The sequence below is a fragment of the Carassius auratus genome, chromosome 10, assembly GCF_003368295.1.
Source record: "Carassius auratus strain Wakin chromosome 10, ASM336829v1, whole genome shotgun sequence".
Lineage (NCBI taxonomy): Eukaryota > Metazoa > Chordata > Actinopteri > Cypriniformes > Cyprinidae > Carassius > Carassius auratus.
The window spans coordinates 3,081,029-3,106,927 of NC_039252.1; the positions used below are offsets into that span (position 1 = coordinate 3,081,029).

Consider the following 25,899-nt stretch of genomic DNA (forward strand, 5'->3'; position numbering starts at 1 on the left):
CACTCACTCAGACTCACAAACACACACACTCAGACTCACACACAAACACAAACACACTCTATCAGACTCACACTCACTCAGACTCACACACAAACACACTCTATCATACTCACGCACACACACACACACACACACACACAGACTCACACACAATCAGACTCACACACAAACACTCTATCATACTCCCACACAAACATACACACCAGACTCACACACAAACACACACACTCAGACTCACACTCACTTAGACTCTCTCTCACACACACACACACACACACACATGCACACTCAGACTCAAACACAAACACACTCATTTAGACTCACACTCACTTAGACTCTCTCACACACACACACACACACACACACACACACGCACATTGAGACTCACACACACTCAGACTCACACACAAACACACTCTATCATACACACACACACTCACACACACACACAATATTGCCGTGAAATACATATCACAACTGCTTATTTTCTTTAGGTTACTGGGGCATCTGAACTGATTCCTTTTTTAATTTGATTATAAATTCATAATAGCATCATCTGATGTCTTTCTGGATGAAAATACTGTATCAGTATTTCTGCTTGAGTATTCCCTTCATGTCAGTTATGCCTTATCATAAACATTTCAAGGAACCACTGTTGGTCAAATTAAGAGTTGTTTATAGATTTATAATCATTTCACAGGACTTTAACCTTATAACAGATGACTTCACTGTTAAATATTAAACACGTAATGGTAATGTTGTTCAATAACTTAAACTCTTTAAGTGGTTTCCTGTATGTTAGGGAGGTAAGTGACTGTGTTCTGTTATCAATCCTTATGAATGACAGAATGAAAACATAGGCTTAAAATCTATATGATTTTACTTAGTAATGTAGTGTAATGGGGTCAGACAGATATTTTAATAACTTTGAAAGCTTTTTATGCTCACCAAGACTTGTTTTATACTTTAAAATGTAATTTATTCCTGTGTTCAAAGCTGAATTTTCAGCATCATAACTATAATATAAATATATTTGTTTGCTTACCTTAGGTAATCTTAATTTGCATTACACGGTAATGGTTTAATTTTACAAATAATGGCCTAAGTACAATCCTAAACTGATTTTTTTTGGAGAAATATAATTATTAATATTAAGTTATATACACATGCTGTAGGGCCCAAAGTTATCATTAGACATGGACGAGCCATCTGGCTCTTACTGTACAAACATCGCTTCTGTCTTGTTTTTCTGCTGCCACGCCGGCGCTTTTATGCGTTTATGGCAGTGCTTATACATTGGGACAGATTTTATTGTGATATTTTCTCTTTCTGTCTTCCTCCGAGGGACGCTTAGAGGCTCACAAAGTCGAGTCCTTCATTAAAACACGCAAATACGCTGCCTTTTGATTACATTACAAATATGTTTTTCAAACTTTTAATCTTAAGTGTTGTGTGACTCTATGCAGGGAAACAGCATCCATATAACATCCCAATCCCAGGATTTGGGGATATAATCATTCAATTTGACTTAAGTCAATAAATAATAAACATGCATTTCCAATCTAAAGTCATGAATACATAAAAACTTAAACTAAAACAGTCAACAGCAAATGTAATATGTAATATGATTAAATATATATAATCTATTTAATAATAATAATACATTTGTAATAATAGTAATAATAATAGTAATACCATTATAAAATATTTTTTGACATTTGTAATTAGTGTGATTTACATTTTCTGTTTTCTCTTTAATTTTAGTTTAAACATTTGTTTTTGTCAAGTGTATTTGTTTTTTAATATGTCTACATGTCATTTATTCATTTTTATTAATGAATTTATTTAATTTCAAGTTTTAGTTTTAATTAATTTTAACTCTTGAATTAAAAAGGAAAATGTTAGCTGAAATAAATTAAGTTCTAGTTTTTTTATATTTTATTACAGTTACATTTATTTTATTTTGAGTAATTTTTATGATTTTGCTTTTTAGTTAAGCTGATAAGTTTGTGAACAAAAGTTGGCTTGCGAAAGCCTTGAAAGTTTAGATAGTTTAGACAGATGTTGATAGCATGTTGCTATCATGATTTAACGACTAGCATTTTGCTGGCATGCTTATTAGATTAGCATGTTGCTAACATGTTTGTAACATGATTAAAATATTTGAGCATGGTTTACATGTTACTAACCTGTTTCTAAAATGACTAGCATGTGTCTAGCATGATTAGTTTGTTGTTAGCTTGTTTTTAATGTTTCTAACATGATTAGTATGTAGCATGATAATAACATGTTTCAAGCAAATCTTTCTTAATTAAATTACAATGCATTTGTGTGAGTGTGTGTTTTAATTACAGTATATTTATTGAACAAACATTTTTTTAACATATTTTTCAAAATAAGCATTAAATAGTACGGACCTTGCTAAAGGGTTTGTTTTAAACAAATATTAAAGTAGACATCATAAAAAAACAACATTATTTTAGCTGAAGTATTTGTATCTCCTCATTCATTTATAAGATTTTTAAACAAAATAAATGACTTGAATGATTTGTTTTCATACAAAATCTGTTGCTCCATTAATGTTCAATGCTAAAACAGCCTATGTATTTTATTCAGCTATTGTGCATTTTAGGGACACTGAATAACACATTTACTATTAGACGTTTTAAGAGCAGATGAGTTTTTGAAAATACATTTTGAACATTTTTATTACTCTTTAAAGATAAGTGCCTTTACAGAACTGGACACAGTAGCATCACAACATTGTGAATTTGGGTTAAAAACAAAACTGATATAATCTGAAATGCTTCATTACAGTTGAACAGACAGTGAAACATGATTCACGGCTGTTCATAACTAAATGTAATCAAATATCATCCCAAGCATTCTGCTTTATCTGTTGTTGTCACCAAATACTGACATTCAGATACATTCAAAACTCAACAGTGGTACCAAGTGAACTACCCCCCCCCCCACCGAAAAAAGACATGATTTTATGATTTATTCAACACATAGCCAAACAAGTACTATTTACAATGTGGCAAAGGGGTTGCATTTAATTGAACACAACCACATCAGCGCTAATCCAACATATTGTACAAGTTATTAAAGTTATGTCCTCGTATTACAGAGCAGATGAAAGACGGGTGAGTATCAGTGACAGTGAATCAGGGTCATGTCTTGTTTCTGGGTGTATTGTCCAGCAGGAGACTCTCACGGGGTCATAACACATAACAACAGTCAGTAGCCTCGGGAAACTCACGATGTTTAGTCTTATATCCACCTTGAAGAAGAAGAAATGCTTTGCTCTTATTATGCCAGTGTGAAAAATGGGCGCAGGGTTTCTACAGGTTTTATGAAGGAAGATTTAAGACCTTTTAAAGAAAATGTAAGATATATAAAGGGAAAGCAACACGTCAGTATGTTCTTACACAATTATATGTATCATCAACACGTCGATGTACTGTATTACAGTAACAAACAATGTCAAGAAGAAATACAGTCATGAGAATCTGGGAGGAAAATTATGCTTGAAGCATGTCACTAATTTAATACATTAATAGAAAACTCTTATGGCCTACAAATATGCTTCTTTTCTCCTTTTCTTCTTTTGGTTTTGGCATGTGATCATTTGAGATTCACACGATTTCACACAAATCACTTACAGATTTTATTTTTCTCCACATCCTTTCCCTGTTTCGACCGCTCGGGTCATTTTGAGCATCTGAAAGAATAAATTTAATAGATATTCTTGGCCTCCGAGAGCAGACAGAAATGACATCTTGATATCTAGTTTGATCACATCACAAAACTCACGTGACTTTCCTCTTTAATATTTACTTACCTCTGATATTTCATTCTTGTTTTTTTGTTTTTTTTTGGAATTCTTCATTTATTTTTAACCATGCAGCTTTATGTCCAGAGGAGTAAAAAATGTGTATGAGACTTTACTTAACTAAGACATAGTTAACAACAACAGATATAATAAACAACAACAAAAACAGACAAACACAGGACCAAAATTACATTTTGCTAAAAAGTAAAAAAAAAAAAAGCATCAACACTAAAAAATAAATAAAATAATAATAATAAATGTTGTGGACTAATATTTAAAGAATTTAATCATGTAGATAATTTTGGAAGCATATTTGGTTTATTGATAGCTGTCAGACGTCGGTCATCATCTTTAAAAACATGTCTTCTTGTCTTATCCTGATCTTTGAATAAAAATATTAAGAAACTGCAAAGATAAATGACTATAATCGATGCTTTTATAATGCCATTACACGTGGCTTTTTAAACAGATTAATAACGCCAATTGCATTTACCGAGTTTGAAAATAAACACAGCAAATACACAAACCGTTAAAAACAATGTAAGAAAACGCCAATATTGTAAATGACTGTTGTTTCTCGGCTTCGAGCGCGTGCCCATCACGCAGGACTCTTCTTCTGCTGTTGTGTGAAGCTGCGCAGCGCCGCCTGCTGCTCTGGAGGAAGCGCCCGATCCACTAACGTGCGGGGGTTTGTTCGATTAAACATTAGAATTGGACTGAAAAACAATCTTTAATATGGGTTTTATAAAAAGGTTTTGTATTGCGTATGATATTAATTTTGGGTAACTTCCCATCAATGAAAGAAATTTAATTAATTTTATTTTTTCTTGAGACGCACCACATTGGTTATCTTGAGATATCTTCAACACAAAATAAGATTCATCACAAGTGATCACACTCATTCAGATCCTCTGGCTAATACTCTTTGAGCTCTATTCGACTCATTTATTTGTCCAAGTTCTCCATGGGTCCATCGTTATTACTGTAGTAATTATATTCCACACGATGTTGTGATGCTTAAATACATATTTAGCTCGCAAACTCATTAGGAGTTTTTAGAAAACATAAAGAGTCACAACACTAAAACTATTTAAACTAGACAATATTTTCAGGTTTTCCCATGATTGCATGAAGCATCCGAGTAACCAAGTAACAGAATGACTGTTGAAAAAACACATTTATTGGATTTCACAGAACAGAACTACAAAATGTAAGTCTCACACCATAACAGACAAGAACAAGTTATTCCCCAGATCTCATTATTAATAACTAATCACACCAACAGAACACGTGCTGAGATGAATCCTACACGTGACTCCGGTCTCGTCCACTTCGACTGAAACGAAAGAAAGAACAAGGAAGGAAATGTTAAAGGAACAGCTCAACTTTTGCCAGAATTATGACAAAACATTATTCTGACCCTCATATAAGAGTAAATAATCGTTCCCCTGAGATCAGGGTCAGATGGGTAGTGTGTTTAATCATTGGGTCAGTTCAAATCTTCCGTCTTTCGATATAACACTTAGTTGGATTAATCTATAAATCAGTTTGTAAAAGCTAGTTCTAAAATATTCTCCACATTTGATTTATAAAAGCCTAAAATATACCTTGTTGCTGCCAATCTTCGACCCTCACCGCTGCTCGAAGCGCACATGGAGTGAGTCTTCTTCCGTTTTGATCTCAGGCAGAGCCTCGGCAGCGCTCTACTGCCCCCAGCGGTGGCTCCAGGGATCACCGAGAGCCGCTTTCGAGTATTCATGAGGCTTCGAATCATTTTTGAATCTTTGTTTCTAAGCATTGGTTCAGAAACCGCCCGGAGCCTGTTTTACAAAGGACGTTAAGTGAAAACTCTGAGTATGTTAACCCTGAAATGAGGGAAACTCTAGGTTTTCTGTTTCAGAACGGGAGGTTTGTCAAGACCGTTTCTGACAGAGAGGTAACTTACTCTGAGTCAGTATTTTTAAACACTTCATTAATGAATGCCAGTGGTGGACAGTAACGGAGTAGCTTTACTTCGTTACTGTACTTAAGTACATTTTTCAAGTATCTGTACTTTATTTGAGTAATTTTATTTTGAGTAACTTTTACTTTTACTTCACTACATTCCGAAGCATAAAATCGTACTTTTTACTTCACTACATTTCATAAAACATATCGTTACTCCCTATAATATATCACGTGCTCCGAGAGGCAGAAGCGGTGTCTGATTCATCATGAATGAACTGAGTCTTTTCAAAATAAACCTTTAAATCGGATCGCGAATCGCACCAAACGATTCGTTTAGGAATTAGAATGATCCGATTGCAGCTGTTCTGGAGTCGACCACTCACTGATTCAAATGAACCGTTTAGTGCGAGTCTCCAGAAGTAAGAACCGGGAGATCTTGTGAGCGCGTGCGTCTGATGTTGCTAAAAGTAAGTTATTAATGTCGAAATATTGGATTAATTATTGTAACTGAAAATCATATTTAGTTCAAAATTTTCAGTTGTTTGGGAACTAAATCCGTTGTAAAGAGTGATCTATTTAAGCCCACTGAAATGCTCGAGTGCAGACACATCAATTTTAGGTAAAAAAAAAACCCTTTAAATAACACAGATTAAATACAGTAACTCATGCACGTTCAAATTCCCCGCTGCCATAATGTTAAAAGTTTTATTAAAATGTCCTATGTGACGTCTGTTTTTATATTGTTTATCAACAGTAACGTAATGTATATTGTTTGGATTAACTAGACGAGTAGACAGACATGAATGTTTATTCATAACCGTACTGAAAATAAGTAAATATTGTTAGCTGATGCTAACTGTCTAGCTAACAAGCTTGTTGGTGCTAAGTTGAGGTAATTTTTATAAATAATGTCCAAATATTTTTATTCAACCACCTATATAGAGAGAGAGAGAGAGAGAGAGAGAGAGATTACATCTGGTTAGAAAAGAAAGGATGTGATGTTCAGAACATGGTAACTACAGTAATTATTTAAGTGGGAAGAGATGCACCCTGTTTGGCCAGGGTAGTTTTTAAACCATAGACAAGGTTTGAGAAGGAAAAAATCATTATGAAAATATAATTATATTTTCCTTAATGTTCTTCCTAACTTCAGGCCTTATTATCATGTCATATATAAAGTTACAGTACAGACCAAAAGTTTGGACACACTTTCTCATTCAAAGAGTTTTCTTTATTTTTATGACTAAGAAAATTGTAGATTCACACTGAAGGCATCAAAACTATGAATTAACACATGTGGAATTATATATGGAATTATATTAATAACAAAAAAGCTTGAAACAACTGAAAATATGTCATATTCTAGGTTCTTCAAAGTAGCCACCTTTTGCTTTGATTACTGCTTTGCACACTCTTGGCATTCTCTTGATGAGCTTCAAGAGGTAGTCACCTGAAATGGTCTTCCAACAGTCTTGAAGGAGTTCCCAGAGAGATGTTTAGCACTTGTTGGCCCTTTTGCCTTCTGTCTGCGGTCCAGCTCACCCCTAAACCATCTGGATTGGGTTCAGGTCCGGTGACCGTGGAGGCCAGGTCATCTGGAGCAGCACCCCATCACTCTCCTTCTTGGTCAAATAGCCCTTGATGCCTTCAGTGTGACTCTACAATCTTCATAGTCATGAAAATAAAGAAAACTCTTTCAATGAGGAGGTGTGTCCAAACTTTTGTTCTGTACTGTAACTTTGATGTTCTGTAAAACAAACTTTAAATTACTTTGTTCTTACTGGTGAAAAACAGATGGTCAACTCTGTTTTCTCTCAGGTACATCACAGTGTAAGCTTCACAGTGAACATTACTCTCATCAGTGTAGTCCATATCAACAACAAAAATATATCTTGACTCCATATAGTGGTTATTTTGGAAAAAATCCCAGGTATTTTGAGCAGTAGGATTATAAAAAAAAATATGTGCTAATATAACATTAAATTAAGTAGCCTATATAAAATTGCAAACATCTATCTTTCAGTACTTTTTACTTAAGTACATAAAAAATTGAGTACTTTTGTACTTTCACTTGAGTAAGATGGAAAAAGGAGTACTTTTACTTTTACTGGAGTAATATTTTACTATACGTATCTGTACTTTTACTCAAGTACTTGATTTGTGTACTTCGTCCACCACTGATGAATGCTGGAAAAATGCTCTTCTTACTAAGTGTATTTTCTTCTCCCCCCCCCCAAGTACAAATATAAAAGATGAATACAATAAAGATTGATTTTCTATATAAGAAAATTATATAAGATACTTAGTCTTGTTTCCTGGGGGGAACATAAGATTAAATACAACATCTGTGATTGATTGGGTTAGAGTCCAGCTTTTGCAGAGCTTGTTCTTCTCACTTTTCCCATCACGTCACATTAGAATTTATTTTCAATAAAAATGAACAAAATGTTCTAAGAGTGGAAGTAATGTGCCTAAAAATGGTTATTAATGATACAACTATTTATAATTGTAATAAACATGATCATTTATAATCTGTTATTATTGCATCCTGTTAATGTATAACAATACTGAGGTGCAAATGGGCCTAGTATGTATCTGCCAGTATAAAGTATTACTAGCCTCTAATTATTATTTACACTCAGCCTGTTGCAAAGAACTGCTACTTTTACATGGTAAATAGAATATAACACGATTTTCAATGTTCAGTTTATCTGTAAATAGCATCTAGAGCTACTTGCACTTAGCCTACTGTAAATAGGATCTATCACTAAGAAACTATGTTAATTCCACTTAGTGTAAATAACCACTGCCGTATTTTTCTTACTCTATTGACAGATCATTTGTAGAAAAAGAAAAATGCACTTAAAATATTATTATTATTATTTTATATATATATTTTTTGCTCATGAGATAACATAAAATGATTAGCTATTATAAGTTCTGCCAGTTTTCACCTGTGATATTATAACACTGATAAGAATTACATTTGTATTGAGTCTGAAGTATGTAGATGGCTTTTTGGTGGGAGCTGTTATAGTTGTGGTGCACGCGCTTAACTCAGAGTCAGTCAATTTAGATTTGATTAAACTAACTAATTTCAGCTGTTCTGTAACCGAAAACTCAGAGTTTCCCATCTCAGGGTAAGTCAACTCAGAGTTTAAGTTTAAACTCAGAGTTGGTTGAACCTCCTTAGTGAAACGGCCCCTGGTCACGTGATCTTAGCAAACAAAAACAACATTATTTATTAGTTTGTCTCACATTTTACTATTATTTTATTATTATTATTATTATTTTTTATTTTTTTACTTGTGTTTACTCCTTTTTTGCGGTTTTATTTTTGTGTGTTTGTGTGTATATATATATATATATATATATATATATATATATATATATATATATATATATATATATATATATATGTGTGTGTGTGTGTGTGTGTGTGTGTGTGTGTGTATATATATATATATATATATATATATATATATATATGTGTGTGTGTGTGTGTGTGTGTGTGTGTGTGTGTGTGTACTAACGTGTATTTATTTACAATGCTAATTCTTATTCAATAATAACAAAACGAACATTTCAAAATCCTGATGTTTTGCTGCTAGATGGTGTTGATCCGGTAAACCGTGTGGTTTTCACTGATCTCGGGTCAGTTTTATAATGAAGGTTCGTTGTTTGATAAATTTTGTTATGCATGCTCTTCTAAATTAAAGGCAAAACAACAATTCCATATGACTTTACACAACCTTCATATTTAACGCTGTTTGATTACATTTAGTAGTTTTCGTTGCAATTACATCGTTTGGAGCAGCAGACTGCGGCGTTTCGAGCGCTTTGTTTATAGATTCACAGTTTCTATTTTCATTTCAGGGAACAATGTACAGAACAACGAATATGACCTTGGATACAAATCAGTGAAACTGGGAAAACCCGATATCAGGGATGAATATTTGATAACTCAGTTTATCTTAAGACTTAAAAAAAAAAAAAAAACCCCGTGGAACGACTTTTAATTTGAAAAGAGGCGCTGTTTATCCGGAAGTGCGCGTCTCCTCTGAGAGTCAGCTGACATGCGTAGTTCCGCTTCTGACAGATGTTTGCAGTGTCGGATCGTGCGGTTGTGAAATCAAAACCCCTGCGCGATCAGAGCCGATCAGCGCGATGAGTGCCGGAGCCCCCCGATCACTGGCCTCCTCCGGACAGAAGTCCATCCAGGACATGTGCCACCCTCTGTCCGCCGAGGAGAGCGCGCTGAGCCCCGGCCGCGCCGCGGACAAGGTGAGCTCCGGCTGCGGCTAGAGGCGCTCTCCAGCTGGGCAGCGCTCAGAATAATGAGACATGGAAGCATTTTGTGTTAAATCTAAAAAATTGAAAGGTTTGGCTAAAGTGAAATGGTCTTATACGTATGTGATCTCTCCGTTTTGAATTGTTATAAATACTGATCAGTGTTGCACATATTGATGTTTATTTATCCTTTATATATCTATATTTATATATACTATTTATGTGTGAATAGAAAATGGAAATAAAACTTAAGTAATAGTCCACCCCAAAATACAAATAGCTGAAATCTTCCTCACCCTCAGCTCATCTGAGTCTGTCATCAGATTTGGAGCACTGCATCTCTGTCTCTCCAATGGAAGTGAATGGGTGCCGTCAGAATGAGAGTCACAACAGCTGATAAAGACAGCACGATAACCCACAGCGCTCCAGTCCATCAGTTAATGTCTTGCAGTGATGTGATGCTTTAATTTCTCCAAATCTGTTCTGATGAAGAAACAAATTCATCTGTATTTTGGATGACCTGAGGTCTGATTTTCATTTCTAGGTGAACTAGTCCTTTAAGACTTAGAGGAATTACGGTAAATAAACCACAAATTTAGACTTAAATGTAGCACAAATCACACAGAAAAAAATGTATATGCGTGCTTCTTAACACATGGTGCCAGGTTGCTGTGAGTGAATAGTAGTGAGAGTGTGTAAAGAGTAATCTCAGATGGCTGCTGTGCAGTGTGTGAGGTCAGACATGTCTGGACAATAGAGCTGTGTTGAGCTTGGTACAGCTGCTAAATGAACAGTTTCTTGTGTTTACTCGTGATGACGCAGAAGGGTTGTTTTCGAGTCTCTGCTCATAAATGTATTGTTGCCGTTGCACTGTGTTTTCTCTATTAATGGAATATGATAATTGATTGTAAATGCTGCGAATGCTTGTTGTTCACTTCATATTAAAATGGCTGTTTTAATAATAATAATATTATATGGTTTTAATTCTATCTCTACTTCATTATTAGCGAATGTAAGGCTTTTTCTGTACTTGTTTATTCCGATGGCAAATTTTTTGCCAGAAAGTGTATTATTATCAATATTATTGGAAATTTGCTAATTTAATAAGATGCATCAGAGCAAGTTTTTGAGCAAACCCAGAAGCTTGGGCTTTCTTTACTCCCTTTCCTTCGGGGAGAGGTTCCTGTGATTTATATCGGTTGGAAACGTATGACTGGACTCTTGGAGTCAAGAATGAATTTGCCTGTGTGTGACTGCTGAACTCTGGCGAATACGTAAAGTTGTTCGGTTCTGGAGGACATTGAGGTGAAGAACAATGCATAAGTTTAGTCTTGAATGAGTGAATTTGATGGTTTTCCTCTGGTTTTATGTCTAATGTCTGTACAGCTAACTGTGTTTGAGTTTTGAGAACCGCTGCTTGGTAATGAAACCATGTTTGTTCATGTTTAAGATAAAGGACTGTTTTCGGATGCAGTGAAGTGTCTGAAGGATACTGAGAGCAGAAACAAACCCTGTAGTGATAAAGATGATGGGTTGTTGCCCGGTTCTTTATCGTGTCCATTCGTGTCTTTACTCTGCTGTTCAGCAAGAAGAAGGTCAGCGCACATGTTTTAGCTCTCACAAGTGGGCATGTGATCAGGAAAAAGCTGTCACAGTTTCCTAAAAGCTGGATCTGAATGTGAGGATGTTAGTTATTCCTACATTTTGCCGCAGGTTTCCTACAAACTCAAATTAGTTTAGAGTTTATTAACATTTAAGCATAGAAAGTCTTCCACACGCACATATATGTAAAAATGTGTAATGGTAAGATAGTGTAAAAAAAAAAAAATATATATATATGATATTTAAAAATTGATAGCCTGAATGGACTGTAAGTCGCTTTGGATAAAACCGTCTGCTAAATGCATACATTTAATTTTATTTAAATTTAATATATATATATATTACACAGTCGTGGCCAAAAATATCAGCCCCCTTGGTAAATATGATCAAAGAAGGCTGTGAAAATTCGTCTGCATTGTTAATCCTTTTGATCTTTTATTAAAAGAAATCACAAAAATGTATCCTTTCATTGGATAATAAGAATTTAAAATGGGGGGAAAGATCATTATGAAATAAATGTTTTTTCTCTAATACACATTGGCCACAATTATTGGCACCCTTTTATTCAATCTTTTTTGAAACCTCAATTTGCCAGTTTAACATGTCTACATTTTCTCCTATAATGCCTGATGAGGTTAGAGAACACCTCACAAGAGATCAGAGACCATTCCTTCATCCAGAATCACTCCAGACCCTTTAGATTCCCAGCTCCATGTTGGTGCTTCTTCAGTTCACTCCTCTCATGTTCTGTAGGGTTCAGGTCAGAGGACTGGAGTGGCTATAGCAGAAGCTTGGTTTTGTGCTCAGTGACCCATTTCTGTGTTGTTTTTGAGGTTTGTGTTTAGATTATTGGCCCATTATAAGATTTCTAACAGAGAATGAAATGTTTTTTTTTTTTGTTGTTGTTGTTGACAAAATTAAATTTTCTGTTAATTTTTCTGTTGGATTCCATTTTAATAATTTCAGGAAATATTAATAACTAAAAGCATCTCTAAATAATGGATTTATTTTTTCCCTGAAATACTGTTGTGTATTTACATTCTTCTGCTAAATAAAGTTTGGTCAATACTTTTTTTTTGGTAAATATTCCTGTACAAATAATGCTTTAATAATAATTTTATTTAGTACTACTATCATTACATTAAGTATTATTTCTGTCACGGTTTCTTCAAGTTAAACTGAACTTTTATTTTGACGAGTTGCTGTGAAGACCTTTAGGTTCCTGTTAGTATATGACATGAGATAGTTTAACTGTAAAATACTGGAGAAGAGATCATGTTGATGTGTTTATGTACTCGTGTGTTGAGGCTGAAAACACCAAGCGTCACACGCTTCAGTATGTGTGTAGTACACAAAACCGCTCGTCCGTGCCATTTATTCACACACAGACACACAGAACATGCAGGATTCATATTTTTCATATTTATGGCTTAACATTCTTAGATTTATAGTCCATATCACATTTTGATTTAAGTGCATTGACCTACTTTTGATTTATCCTTCTAAAATTTGACAAATTCTGTGACATTCTGACTGTAAATGTCTTTTTTATGACTTTTTGTTACTCCCGCCCCCAGGACCTGATCCTGCCCAATGGGACTCCAGTAGACACATCAAGCCCCGCCTCCTCTTCGTCTCTGCTGAACCGACTACAGCTCGATGACGATCTGGACGGAGAAACACGAGATCTGTTTGTGACCGTAGACGACCCCAAGAAACACGTGTCTACTATGGAGACATATATCACCTACAGAGTCTGCACAAAGGTCAGAGGTCAAAGCTCAAAGACTTCACTGACAATGAGATGCTGTTATTATTTGTGCGATTATATAAAGTTATTTAAACAGACATCTGAAGGATAATGAGCCTCTTTAGACAGATTTCATAGGGTGATTGTGTCTTCGTGGTGAAACCTAACCCTCAGTTTGATCCAGTTTAACTGCTCTGTGGCTGCTGAAATGCCTCATTAGTTTTTGGTATTTAGATTAGTTTATTTTCAAGAGGTCAGCTTTTCTCTGTGCTGTAGTTTAGCTCTTGCGGCGGGTGTTTGCTCACATTGAGATCTGTAACATCCTCATTAAAAGGTGCTAATTAAAAACAGCCAATCAAAGCATGACGCAATGCATCTGAGAGTTATTTCCCATCAGCCCTTTGGAAACTCATTGCTGGGTTTTTTGTGGATTGTGAAAGAAACCAGGTTGAGATCATAGTCAAAATAATACAGTGATATATCATGGCTGAAAGAATTGTTGCAGGTTGATTTATATAATATCATAGCATTAATAATTCGATTGAGCTTTTAATGTTATATTTTAATTATCATTCATTTAGTTTTATTTCAGATTTAGAAAAGTTAGATCTTCCACTTTTATTTCAATTTTTTTCTCAGTAAAATGCCAATACAACATTTCAAATATTTGTTTTCTTTTTTTTAAGTTTTGTTTTTGTTTTAAATAATTTAATAATTGGAGTTCATCGGTCTGACAGTGTGGGAACCTTTTATAAGACACAAAATATGTCTGACCACCATTGAGTCATTTCTTAACTGTGTGTGTGATCCTGTCATCCTTTACTGTAGTAATACACTTTATTATTTTAAACTGTCATTCAGAACCTTTACATTTATGCATTTGGCAGACTTTTTAATCCAGGCCATACATTTTTATATCAGTATGTGTGTTTCTCTGGGAAATAAACCCACAACATTTTGGCTTCTAACGCTGTGCTCTACCACCGAGCCACAGGAAGTGAGCCACAGGAAGTTCGTGGTCACTAGTGACTACCACCTTTTTAATGATTTTGAAAGAAGTCTCTTCTGCTCACTAAGGCTGTATTCATTTGTTTAAAATGCACTAAAACAGTACTATTGTGAAATATTATTTTCATTTAAACTGTTTTCTATGTGAATATATTTCAAAATAACATTTATTTCTGCAATGCAAAGCTGTATTTTTAGCATCATTGCTCCAGTCTTCAGAGTCACAATCTTCAGAAATCATTCTAATATGCTCTGATTTGCTGCTCAAGATACATTTATGGTTATCAAATTAAAAATGGTAGTCGCTCTTCATATTTTTATGAAAACGTTGACACATTTTAAGATTTCTTTGATGAATAGAAAGTTCAAAAGAACAGCATTTATTTGAAATGTTTTGTAACATTATAAATAGTAACTTTTCACCAATTTAATGCATCCTTGCTGAATAAAAAAAAAGTTATTGTTTGGTAAGTTATACCTGTTTTTGTTTCTGTGTGTCCTACAGACCTCCAGAACAGAGTTTGACCTGCCTGAGTACTTGGTAAGGCGACGCTACCAAGACTTTGACTGGCTGAGGAACAAATTAGAGGAAAGCCAACCCACCCATCTTATTCCAGTAGGTAGAGGAAGAGCCTTCACCGCACTGCTCTCAAAACCACTAGTTTTAATGCATCTGCACATTAGTACAATTAGTTGTTATGTAACAAGGCATTTAATAATGTGGATATCGTTTTTGCTCCAATCATTGATATTTCATCCAAGATTAAGCAAAATCTGCTATTTCAGACCATGCAATGTGCTCTGTTTGTTGTTGTCTCCTTTCTGCAATCGTTTAGCCTTTGCCTGAGAAGTTTGTCATGAAGGGCGTTGTGGACCGTTTCTCAGAGGAGTTTGTGGAGACCAGGAGAAAGGCACTAGACAAGTTCCTCAAACGTGTAGCAGACCATCCTGTGCTTTCTTTTAACGAGCACTTCAATGCATTTCTCTCAGCAAAGGTCAGTGCTTTAAAATCCGCATGAAATTAAACATTCACACTATCTGTTTTCTAAATGCATATTATAGACAGAGCTGGATTACCCCAACACCTCTGACCACTTCTTCATAACATTTAACCTACATCTTGCTACCTGTGAGTCACCAACCACTCTATCTGTTAACTTTAGACAAAACCTCTGTTCTTTAACCACTGGTTATCCGATGTTCTTCATGAGCATCGGTCCAAACTCAGGGCAGCAGAGAAAAAATGCCGCAAATCAAAAGACCTGTCAGACCTGAGTATATATCAGTCTTTGCTTGCAAGTCCATACTCCCAAGGCTTCATATCTCCACAACAAGGTCAACACCAGTTCTGACACGCATATTCTCTTCAATTCTCTCTCTCTTCAAGATGTCATCCTCCACCACCCCCTCCACCTCCTTAAAAGCAGATGACTTTGCCACATTCTTCACAAACAAAACTAGAACAATCAGCAGTCAGTTCTCAGCTCCAGACACAGGGACTCAAACCAACCACATCTACTGATAAAACTCCCCTGTCATCCTCCTCCTCCCCTCACTGAGGCAGATGTATCGAAACGTCTCTTCTCCACCCAATCCCCTCACAACTTCTCCAAGCAATCTCCCCTACACTCATAACAGCACTCAAACACATCATCAACATATCTCTCCTCACAGGCACTTTCCCCGCTGCATTCAAGCAGGCTTGGGTAACCCCTTGCTCAACTTACATTAATCACTTCACTTACAAATTGCTACAGACCCATCTCTCTCCTTCCATTCATAGCAAAAACACTTGAATATGAGTGGTTTTCAACCAGGTATCGGCATTTCTTTAACAGAATCACCAACTTGACGCTAACCAGTCAGGCTTCAGAAGTGGACATTCAACTAAGACAGCGCTACTCTGTCACTTAAGCCTTGCGGATAGCAAAAGCTGATTCCAAATCATCAATTTCTTATTTTGCTGAATCTATCCGCCTCTTTTGACACTGTGAATCATCAAATGCTCCTGTCCGCCCTCTCATCACTGGGCATCACATCAGTTGCTCACTGGAGCTCCTCAGGGATCTGTTCTAGGACCCCTCCTCTTCTCCATATACACTACATCAGGCTTCTCCTACCATTGCAAGGATCTCAGGCTGCCTGGCAGACATCTCGGCATGGAAGAAAGATCATCACCTACAGCTCAAGCTTCTTGTCTTCCCTGCCACTCCCAACTCTACAGCATGATTTCTCCATCCAGTAAGGTTCATTAATAATAACCCCATCAAGCTTGGTCATAAATCTTGGTGTAATCTTTGATGACCAGCTGACTGTCAAAGACCACATTGCAAAAACTGCTCAATCTTGCAGGTTTGCACTGCACAACATCAGAAAGATCAGGCCCTTCCTAACGGAGCATGCTCAACAACTTCTTGTCCTGGCCGATGTCATTTCTAGGCTGGACTACTGCAATACTCTTCTAGCTGGACTTCCATCAAGCACAATCAAACCTCTACAAATGATTCAGAATGCAGCGGCATGACTGGTCTTCATGTCACACCTCTCTTCATCTCTCTGCACTGGCTCCTGGTTGAGTGACACCTCATGGTACCATCACAGAGGCTCAAAATCACTTTCCAGAACATTTTCGTTCACCGTTCCTGGCTGGTGGAATGAACTTCCCACCCCATCCGGAATGTTGAATCACTGACAGTTTTCAAGCGACACCTGAAAACAAATCTTTTTCGTCACCATTTGACTTCATCTTAAAAAACAACAACAACAAAAGAACTTGACTTCCCGCATTTATTTGCTGCTTTATGATTGATCACTTATTGTATTCCTTTACTGTAAGTCGCTTTGGATAAACGCATCTGCTAAATTTATAAATGTAAGGTTACTAAATACTTTTGTGAACATATTTCCAGAGTCCAAACTGACTTTATAAATTAAAATAATTTGGAAATTAAATTTGGAAACACAACTCATGAGTTTACAGGAATTATGAATATTTCATGCTTCATGTTTGTATAGTTTCTCACATTTTGTACAATCATGTGTTGGATTGCCATTTGCCAATTCTGGAAATCCTTACTAGCTGTTTATGACCAGAACCAGATGTCCTTTTGAGAGTAGCCTGACAACATTGAGCATATGCAATATGTTGCTAGCAGGCTATATGTTCCAGCATGGAAAGCTTGTTCCAGAAACGCGGTGGGATTTCATTGGGTTTGGCAGGGATTTCTTGGCCGTGAGACAGAATTGATGTGCTGTGTGCTTGACTTTCAGGACTTGAATAAGCGTCAAGGCCTGGCTCTTCTGACTAAAATGGGGGAATCTGTGAAGTTTGTGACGGGTGGTTATAAACCGAGGGCACGGCCGGCGGAGTTTGCTGCCATGGGCGACTATCTGGACTTGTTCACACCGAAACTGGGCACCATTGACAGGATAGCACAGAGAATCATCAAAGAGCAGTCAGGTAAAGAACATCCCACCTGGCGTTTAAAAGAAACTTTTAAACGCCTGAGCTCCTGAGAGTGGTGTTAAGAATGAATATATAAACATGTGCTGTCCGTTCTCCACTGAAAAACAAAATAAACGCTCAGCAAAAATGCCAGTTGTGAGAAAACAGCAGTTAAGAAAGCATCTGACCATAACAATGTGTATATGTATACAGAAGCTCTGCAGTTCCGCACTCAAGCAAAGTCACCACATTTATTTATAAAGCACTTTATACAGTAGATTGCTTTAAAGCAAGCAGCTTTTAAGGCCGTTCACTCAGAACATGTTTTTCAATTCCAATCGACTAGTTTTTCATGATTTTTCTATGCAAACGCGTACATGTATGACCGTCGAGTGCCATGTTTTTAAGTCACCGTGTTAAGTTAAAATAATTGTAATTTTTACATGCAACATTGCTCATCAATGTGCTACATTTTTGGGTTTTCAGACGCAAATACGTGTTCTGTGTGAACGGCCCCTAAAACATGAAAAAAAAAAAACATGTCAGTTTCACATTCCGTTGGAATTACGCTTCAATTTCTACTATAAAACAGCTCTCCAGTGCTTTTACTTGCATTCTGATCTCAATGGACTAAACTTCTACATCTTAATATTTTTGTTAAGAGAAATTAATACTTTAATTCAGCAAGGGTGCATTAAACCTAAGTGACAGTAAAGACATTTCGGTTTCATATAAAACATGTTTCAAATAAACGCTTTTCTAAACATTCTATTCACCACAAATCCTGACAAATCACAAAAATACCACAATCAGAAAAAAATTGCCCATTTGTGGGATTTGGCTGTAAAAATAAATGCTACCAAAAAGTAGAATACAGTGGTCTTTTTCATTGTTTCTGTGTGTCAGAGTTCCTGATGGAGTTGAGAGAGTACGGGCCTGTCTACTCCTCCTGGTCGTCTTTTGAGGAGGACCTCCATGATCCTCTGGAGGGGGTGTCGGGGTGCGTGTCGAACTGCTCCAGTGCTCTGGAGGAGCTCACGGAGGACATGAGCGAAGACTTTCTCCCTGTGCTCAGAGAATACGTCCTGTACATTGAGTCCATGAAGGTGAGCGGCTTTCAGATGAGCTTTTTACTCATTTCTTCCCCTTTTCATCTGATTTTAATTTGATTCAGCATTAAAGGCTCAGTTCACCCAAAAATGAAAATGAGACTGCGTTTTACTCACCCCCGAGGCATCCTAGGTGTATATGACTTTCTTCTTTCAGACGAATCCAGTCAGAGTTATATTCACAATAGTCTTTAATCTTTCAAGCTCTATCATTGCAGTCATCGGGTGTTGCATCAGTCCAAAAGAGGTCTCACACGGCCTCCTGTAGCGGCTTGATGCATTTTTGTAAGAAAAATATCCATATTTAAAACGTAATAATCACTTGAATCTAGCTTCTAGTCTGGAAGAAGAAAGTCATATACACTTAGGATGCCTCGGGGGTAAGTAAAACGCAGTCTCATTTTCATTTTTGGGTGAACTGACCCTTTAATATGGAGCAACCAGCAGAGTTTCCCTCATCTGTCTGCTGGGAAAGAATTGATGTCATTGGGAAACAGCTCGTATGCCGAACGCTTCACTTCCTTTCTGACTGTTTGCAGAGGGAATGTAATGGTTTGTAGTTTTTTTTCTGACTGCTTATTCTACCAATACTGAGCCAATGTTAATTTACTGTATGTGCAATTTGGAGAGTTCAGTAGTTTCAAGAAATAATACAAGAAAGGTTTCATAATAATGTCATTTTGATGTTTATATTATATTAGAAGCAGCTGTTTTATGCTGAAACACTGTAATTGCTCTGCATGATGCAGCGTGGTGTCTTTCAACACCGTTTTTTCTTCACTCTATGTTTCTTAATTCTTTTTCCATTTCCGTTTTGAATTGTGTTTCTGAATTGCATTTTTTTTAAATTAACCCACTGGCAAATAGCTTTTTCTCGTTTTAGATGTGAATTTTGAACTTAAAAAAAAAACAATCTTATTTTTTAAGGATTATCTTAAAGCAAGAAAACACTTTGAATAAGGAAGCTACATATATTTCAAGATTGTTCTTCAATGCAAAAAAAAAAAGAAAATGCTGTTTTGAACATGAATAATAAGCAGAAATGTTTTTATGCAAATCAGCATACTAGAGTGATTTCTGAAGATCATGTGACACTGAAGACTGGAGGAATGATGCTGAAAATACAGCGGAGCATCACAGAAATACATTACTTATTTTTTTTCATTGAATTATCATGGAAAAGTTATTTTAAATATTATCACAATATTACAGTTTTTGCTGTCGTATTAATCAAATAAATGCAGCCTTGATGACCCCCCGCTTTTGAACAGTGGTGTATGTATTTAAAATTCGTGAGATATTTATCCTGGAAAACAAAGGCAGAACTACTGATAGAAATAATTGTTGCATTATTCAGCTATGAGGAAATGTTCTTATGCAAACTCAACAGATAAAATCACTTCCTCTGTGTCTTAGTTTGACGCATCTACACATTCAGCAAAAGTATTTAAAACTTCTCTAAAAGTACTGCCAGGACTACAGTTGCATAACTGCTTAAATTATTACACAATTAAAAGAACCCAAACATATTTCAACAACTAGATCATTGGTTTTTTCTTTTAAAGTCAAGTTAAGTTAAATATATTTGTAGTGCACTTTTCACAACAAACATCGTTTCAAAACAGCTTTACAGAAAATCATGGTGTTAATGCTTATAATATATTCATGTATGGATACACACACACACACACACACACACACACACACACACACACACACACACACACACGTTTACATTTTGCAGTGAAATAAGCATAAATAGTAAATATTAATTTATGTAAGTGTACTGTATGTATTTGATTAAGGTTGGTCATAGTAGTTTTAATTTGTTGTTAATTATGAATATGTGTTTATTTGAGTTATTAATTTGTTTTGTGGTGATATCACTTGTTAGTGAAATCAGAGGATGGAAACTGTAACATCTGCCTCTTGTCGTTTGTCAGAATGTGCTGAAGAAGAGAGACCAAGTTCAGGCCGAGTATGAAACCAAGCTGGAGGCAGTCGTGTTCAGAGAGGACAAAAAGACCCCGGTGAGTTGCATTTGTTCGCTAACTCTGATTTGCAGGGCTTTTAGAGCTGTGTTTATTAGAGGAATTGAAATTTGCTGAACATTTTTCTCATCCTCAGGCCATCCAAGATATAGATGAGTTTCTTTCTTCATCGGTTTTGGATAAATGTATGATTATATCACTTGTTCACCAATAGACCCTCTGCAGTGAATGGGTGCCGTCAGAATGAGAGTCCAAACAGCTGATAGAAACATCACAATAATCCACAGCACTCCAGTCCATCAGTTAATGTCTCGTGAAGCCAAACGCTGTGTGCTTTTAAGAAACAGATCCATCATTAAAGCATTTTAACTGTAAACTAATGATCAAAATATAAGTCCGTGATTCAAAACACTTCCTCCAGTGAAAAAGTCCATCTCTGTTGTCTCTCACATCAAAATCCAGCCACATATTAGAGCTGTTTTGATCTGTTTTTCTTGTAAACGGTGCTTGATCTGTGCAGATTTCTCTCCTGATTCATGTATTTCAGCCAAAAACCAAAGGCTTAATGTTGGATTTGTTTATTAAAACATGCAGCTTTTGGCTTCACAAGACAGCTGTTTGGACTCTCATTCTGACGGCACCCATTCACTGCAAAACAAAGTGACGCAATGCTACATTTCTACCAATCTGTTCCCATGAGGAAACCGACTCCTCTACATATTGGCCTGTACTGAAGTGTGTTAGATGTGCTGGAGGAAACTGGTTAACCGGTTGGAGTGGATGTTCTCCACACATCTCTGTCCTGCAGGTGCCCACCGACGTGGAGAAGTGCCAGGACCGTGTGGAGTGTTTCAACGCCGACCTGAAGGCCGACTGGGACCGCTGGGAGAACAACAAGAGACAGGACTTCAGACACCTGCTGACGGGCATGGCCGACAAAAACATCCAGTACTACGAGAAGGTCAGAAACCCTCCTCCTCCTGGAATAGTGGAAAACGTAGTTTCTTATGTGGTTGGAGGTGGAAACTTGTATCTGTCATTTTAGAGGCGGAGCATGTTATTATATTTTTATGCAAGAACAAAATTTGACCGGCTACCAAGACAAACGTTTTACTTCAGAATAATGTGAACTGAAAAATTGTGTTCAACAACTTGAAATGTTTTCTAGGAAATGAATGGGTTCTGTTTGACTCAATGTTGATGTAATTATATAAATTGTATATAGAGTACTTGGAGTGATTCTTGCTCTGAAAATGCTCAGCTGTTGTTGAAACTCTCACACATTTCATTCCTGCTGTTTTGTCAAACACTGACACAGTGTGGCTAAATTCCAGACACCACTGTCAAACGGGAAGAGCCCAGGAACCATTAGTACTGCAAGAGACAGAGAAGCTCACTTATTTCACTATTTGCATCATGGCAATCAGTGTTGTTATTAGCTAAAACTATAAAAAAAAGAAAAGAAAAGTCTTTGTTAATTACAATAAAGCTGAATTAAAATATGAATAATAGATGAAAAAAAAACATACAAATTTTAGAAATTTTGTCTTTGCAATTGATTACAATAAAATAAGTTTACTGTTTATAATGACTAAAATTACTAAGTTAACTGAAATCAAGGCTAAGCAGGTGAAATAGAGTTTTAAAGCTTAATTTTAGAGCATGCATAAAAGTACTCAAATTAAATTTATGGAATCTGAAAATATAAAAATAAAAGCCAATTCAAAATAATAAATATAATGGTATGTAAATAATGCTAAAAGTAACATTGGCAACTTTATACCGATGGATTGACAGTTGATAATTATTGGCCAATTTTTTAAAGTTTTGAAGCCATCGGCATATTGGAAATAGCATGAAAAGGGCCGATGCAGATAGTTTATTAATTAACTGCATGGAGACAATGAGTTGCATATCTGTTGCATAATCCAATGTTTTTCCCTGGGCAAAATAATTAATACTTGCCAAAACAAAATAAAATCTGTACAAAATATAGTTTGTCAAACGGCATAGTATGGTCTATTCAAACGTTATAATGACGCATCCAACGAGTGAAGCACCTGTATTCAGCTGTGGACTCATCATGGGAAAGTCTCAATGGCAATGTTCTGCCGTTAGTTTATCTGAGGATACATTTAAAGGGATACTCCACCCAAAATGAACATTTAGTCATTAATCACTTACTCCCATGTCGTTCCAAACCCGTAAAAGCTTTGTTCATCTTTGAAACACAATTTAAGATATTTTGGATGAAATCCGGGAGGCTTGTGACTGTCCCATTGACTGCCAAGTAACTTACACGGTCAAGGTCCAGAAAAATATGAAAGACATCATCAGAGTAGTCCATCTGCCATCAGTGGATCAACCGTAATGTTATAAAGCAACAAGAATAACTTTTGTGCTTTGATTTGAAAGAAAACAGCGCATCCTTGTGGCGCGGCTGACAGCTGACAGTTTGAGTGATGTGGAGTGATGTATTTTTATTTGTTTGTAAAGAAAATAGTCTCAAAGTAAAATCACAATGTGCATAATCTAGATGTCACTCAGGGAAATCTGACCCGGCAAAAGTGGAAGAAGCTGGCTTTGACCTTCCTTGACTTCCTGCTGTTGCTTCTGTCCCACAGTGCCTTGCAGCATGGGAGTCCCTCATTCCACTGTTACAAGACAAACAGGAAGCAGAAGGCGAAACGAGCTGAGCGTGTGTTTCAGCCGTTCTCCTGGCCACCGGCGAGGTCCAGGGCTCGGGATCCAGGCTGAACTCGGACCAGAGCTTTCACGGGACGCTACTGGAACGAACGAGCTCCGAGAATCCATTTGTAAAGTGTCTTTATTTGTTAAAGCCCATCCAACTGCCTCTCTCTCTCTCGTTCTTTCTTTTTTTGGGGGAAGGAGAATCTGCAGGACTGGAACTGCAGAAGAAACTGTGAACGCTCGTGAGGAAGAGAGAGGGGGAGGACGTTTTTAGTGAGATGTTTGCCAGTTATTCTTTTGTAAATGCTTGTGTTTTGATGCTGATCCGTCCAAGGGAGCCGAGACGTCAGTGTTTTGTTCTTTGGTTCGTGTGGAGTCATGAAGAGTCTGGTTTTTCCTCTTGCCAAAGAGTTTGATATCTCGATTTGTTTTTTTTTCCCAGAAGATTCCCTGGAGTACAAAAAGCCTTGCCTGGATCGGCCGTTCCCTCGTTATGTTGCGTTGAAATGAAGGATGTTTACCCAGCCATACATGACCTCATTAAATATTTATGACTAAAGATGTGTCATAATGATTTGTACTTGTGCTAATGGGGCAGGAACTGTGGTTGGGTCAACTAGTCAAGTGAGGTGAATGTAATGTGAGGCGTTTCCTGTCAAACTCTGGGATAATAATGGAGAGCAGCTAATCTCCAATAATATACATCCATTCTGAAATGCAAAGAACATCTATTAAGTTGCTTATGTTAATATGGTTATGCAGTGCAGGATAGTGAAAGTTTTTTTTATTTTTTAAAGAAGTCTCTTTAGGCTCACCGAGGCTGCATTTATTCGATCGAAATACAGTAAAAATAGTGACATATTACAAATTAAAATACCGGTAACAGTTTTCTGTGTGAATACATGTTACAATGTAATTTATAAACTCTGTATTTTCAGCATCATTGCTCCAGTCTTCAGAGTCACATGATCTTCAGAAATCAGTCTAAGATGAGGATTTGCTGCTTGAGAAACACTTTCCGATTATTATCAATTTTGAAAACCGTTGCGCTGCTATTTTCAGACCCCAAACTTTTGAACATTAATAATCCGCTCAAACATTGTAGAATCATATGCCAAACCAACCCAAACCTTTCTATTCAACACTCCTGACGCAACGCGTTTCTGAACGTGTTTTTGTGTGTTTCTCACAAAAACTGTAGAAATGCCTGGCCTTTGTTTCAGCTCCTAATCAAAATGATATTTTTCATTAAGAAAATGAAGCCTATTTCATGTCTATTAAAGGGATATTTCACCCAGCAATGTAAATAAACAGAACTTTTATTTTTGGATTATCTTTTCTAATCACTATTATTATTTATTATTATAACTTTAGTTCCAATTAGTATGATATGTAAAGCATATATATTTATTTTTTATGCATGTATAATTTTTATTTAAAATTGTGTTTTGGGTTATAAGTTGCAGGGAAAAACGTTTGCTTTATTTTGAACATAGGCTTCATTTTCTGTACTTTTTTTTCCACTTTATATTAAATGACCAGACATTTTGTAAGATTCACCATGGAATGAAACATTTAAAAAAAAGAAACATATATATGAGGTAGTATATAAAGCAGACTTCATGAACAGATCATCTCTCACAGTTCTGTCATTTAGAGATCCCAGTGTGCATCATTTTGACATTTTAAGTGAGTTCTCCATCAGTGTAGCAAAGACCAGTCATACAGTATGTTAAATCAGATCTGGCCCTCCAGTGTTTGAGCAAATCTCATTGCCTTTTCTTTAAGAAAACAGAGGCACCAGAATACATTTTCTGTCTGGAAGCATAGGCTCTTTTCTGTCTATCTTTGCCCTTTTTTATGGGGTCTAGAGAAGATACATGGCCTGAAGTTTAACTCATCAAATCCTTATACTTTTTTCTCTTATTCATTTTTAAGATGATTTGATTTGAATATATTTTATTTTGTTACAAAGGCAGCTATATGACTTTTGTTGCTTTAAAGCATGTTGTACATTCTGATATAAAATACACTTTTTTCTTTTTTACAACAACAGGTTAAATGTAAAGAGAATATATGACTTTCAAATGACTGCCTGCAGAATCTGCGGTAATTGTGGTCCATTAATGTGTTATTTTATGTACTTAATGGAAAAACATTTTTTTTGGTCAAATATTAAACAACTGTAGCATGAGTGTGTCATGTTTACTTACAGATCAGTCCAGCAGGTG

At 36.2% G+C, this 25,899-nt stretch overlaps 1 protein-coding gene and 2 long non-coding RNA genes across 4 annotated transcripts; 1 reads left to right on the forward strand and 2 right to left on the reverse strand.

Moving 5' to 3' along the window:
- Positions 1–2,704: 2,704 nt before the first annotated feature.
- On the reverse strand, positions 2,705–4,545 carry LOC113110441 (uncharacterized). The gene is made up of 3 exons (XR_003293138.1): positions 3,845–4,545; positions 3,666–3,724; positions 2,705–3,283 (listed from the first exon to the last, which is right to left on the reverse strand). It is a non-coding gene; the product is annotated as an uncharacterized LOC113110441 (long non-coding RNA).
- A 448-nt stretch (positions 4,546–4,993) lies between these two features.
- On the reverse strand, positions 4,994–5,819 carry LOC113110442 (uncharacterized). Its single transcript, XR_003293139.1, has 2 exons — positions 5,443–5,819; positions 4,994–5,171 (listed from the first exon to the last, which is right to left on the reverse strand). It is a non-coding gene; the product is annotated as an uncharacterized LOC113110442 (long non-coding RNA).
- Positions 5,820–6,215: 396 nt separating this feature from the next.
- Positions 6,216–25,875, forward strand: LOC113109571 (sorting nexin-30). Of its 2 annotated transcripts, none has more exons than XM_026273215.1 (9): positions 6,216–6,249; positions 13,252–13,440; positions 14,938–15,048; positions 15,269–15,427; positions 17,703–17,892; positions 18,784–18,983; positions 20,930–21,016; positions 21,786–21,938; positions 23,602–25,875. In XM_026273215.1, exons 1-9 carry the CDS (start codon positions 6,238–6,240, stop codon positions 23,671–23,673), a joined length of 1,173 nt encoding a protein of 390 aa, XP_026129000.1. In that variant the 5' UTR covers positions 6,216–6,237; the 3' UTR covers positions 23,674–25,875. The 2 variants fall into 2 exon arrangements, with proteins under 2 accessions (XP_026129000.1, XP_026128998.1); XM_026273213.1 differs by lacking the exon at positions 6,216–6,249 and adding an exon at positions 9,823–10,066.
- The last annotated feature ends 24 nt before the right edge of the window (positions 25,876–25,899 follow it).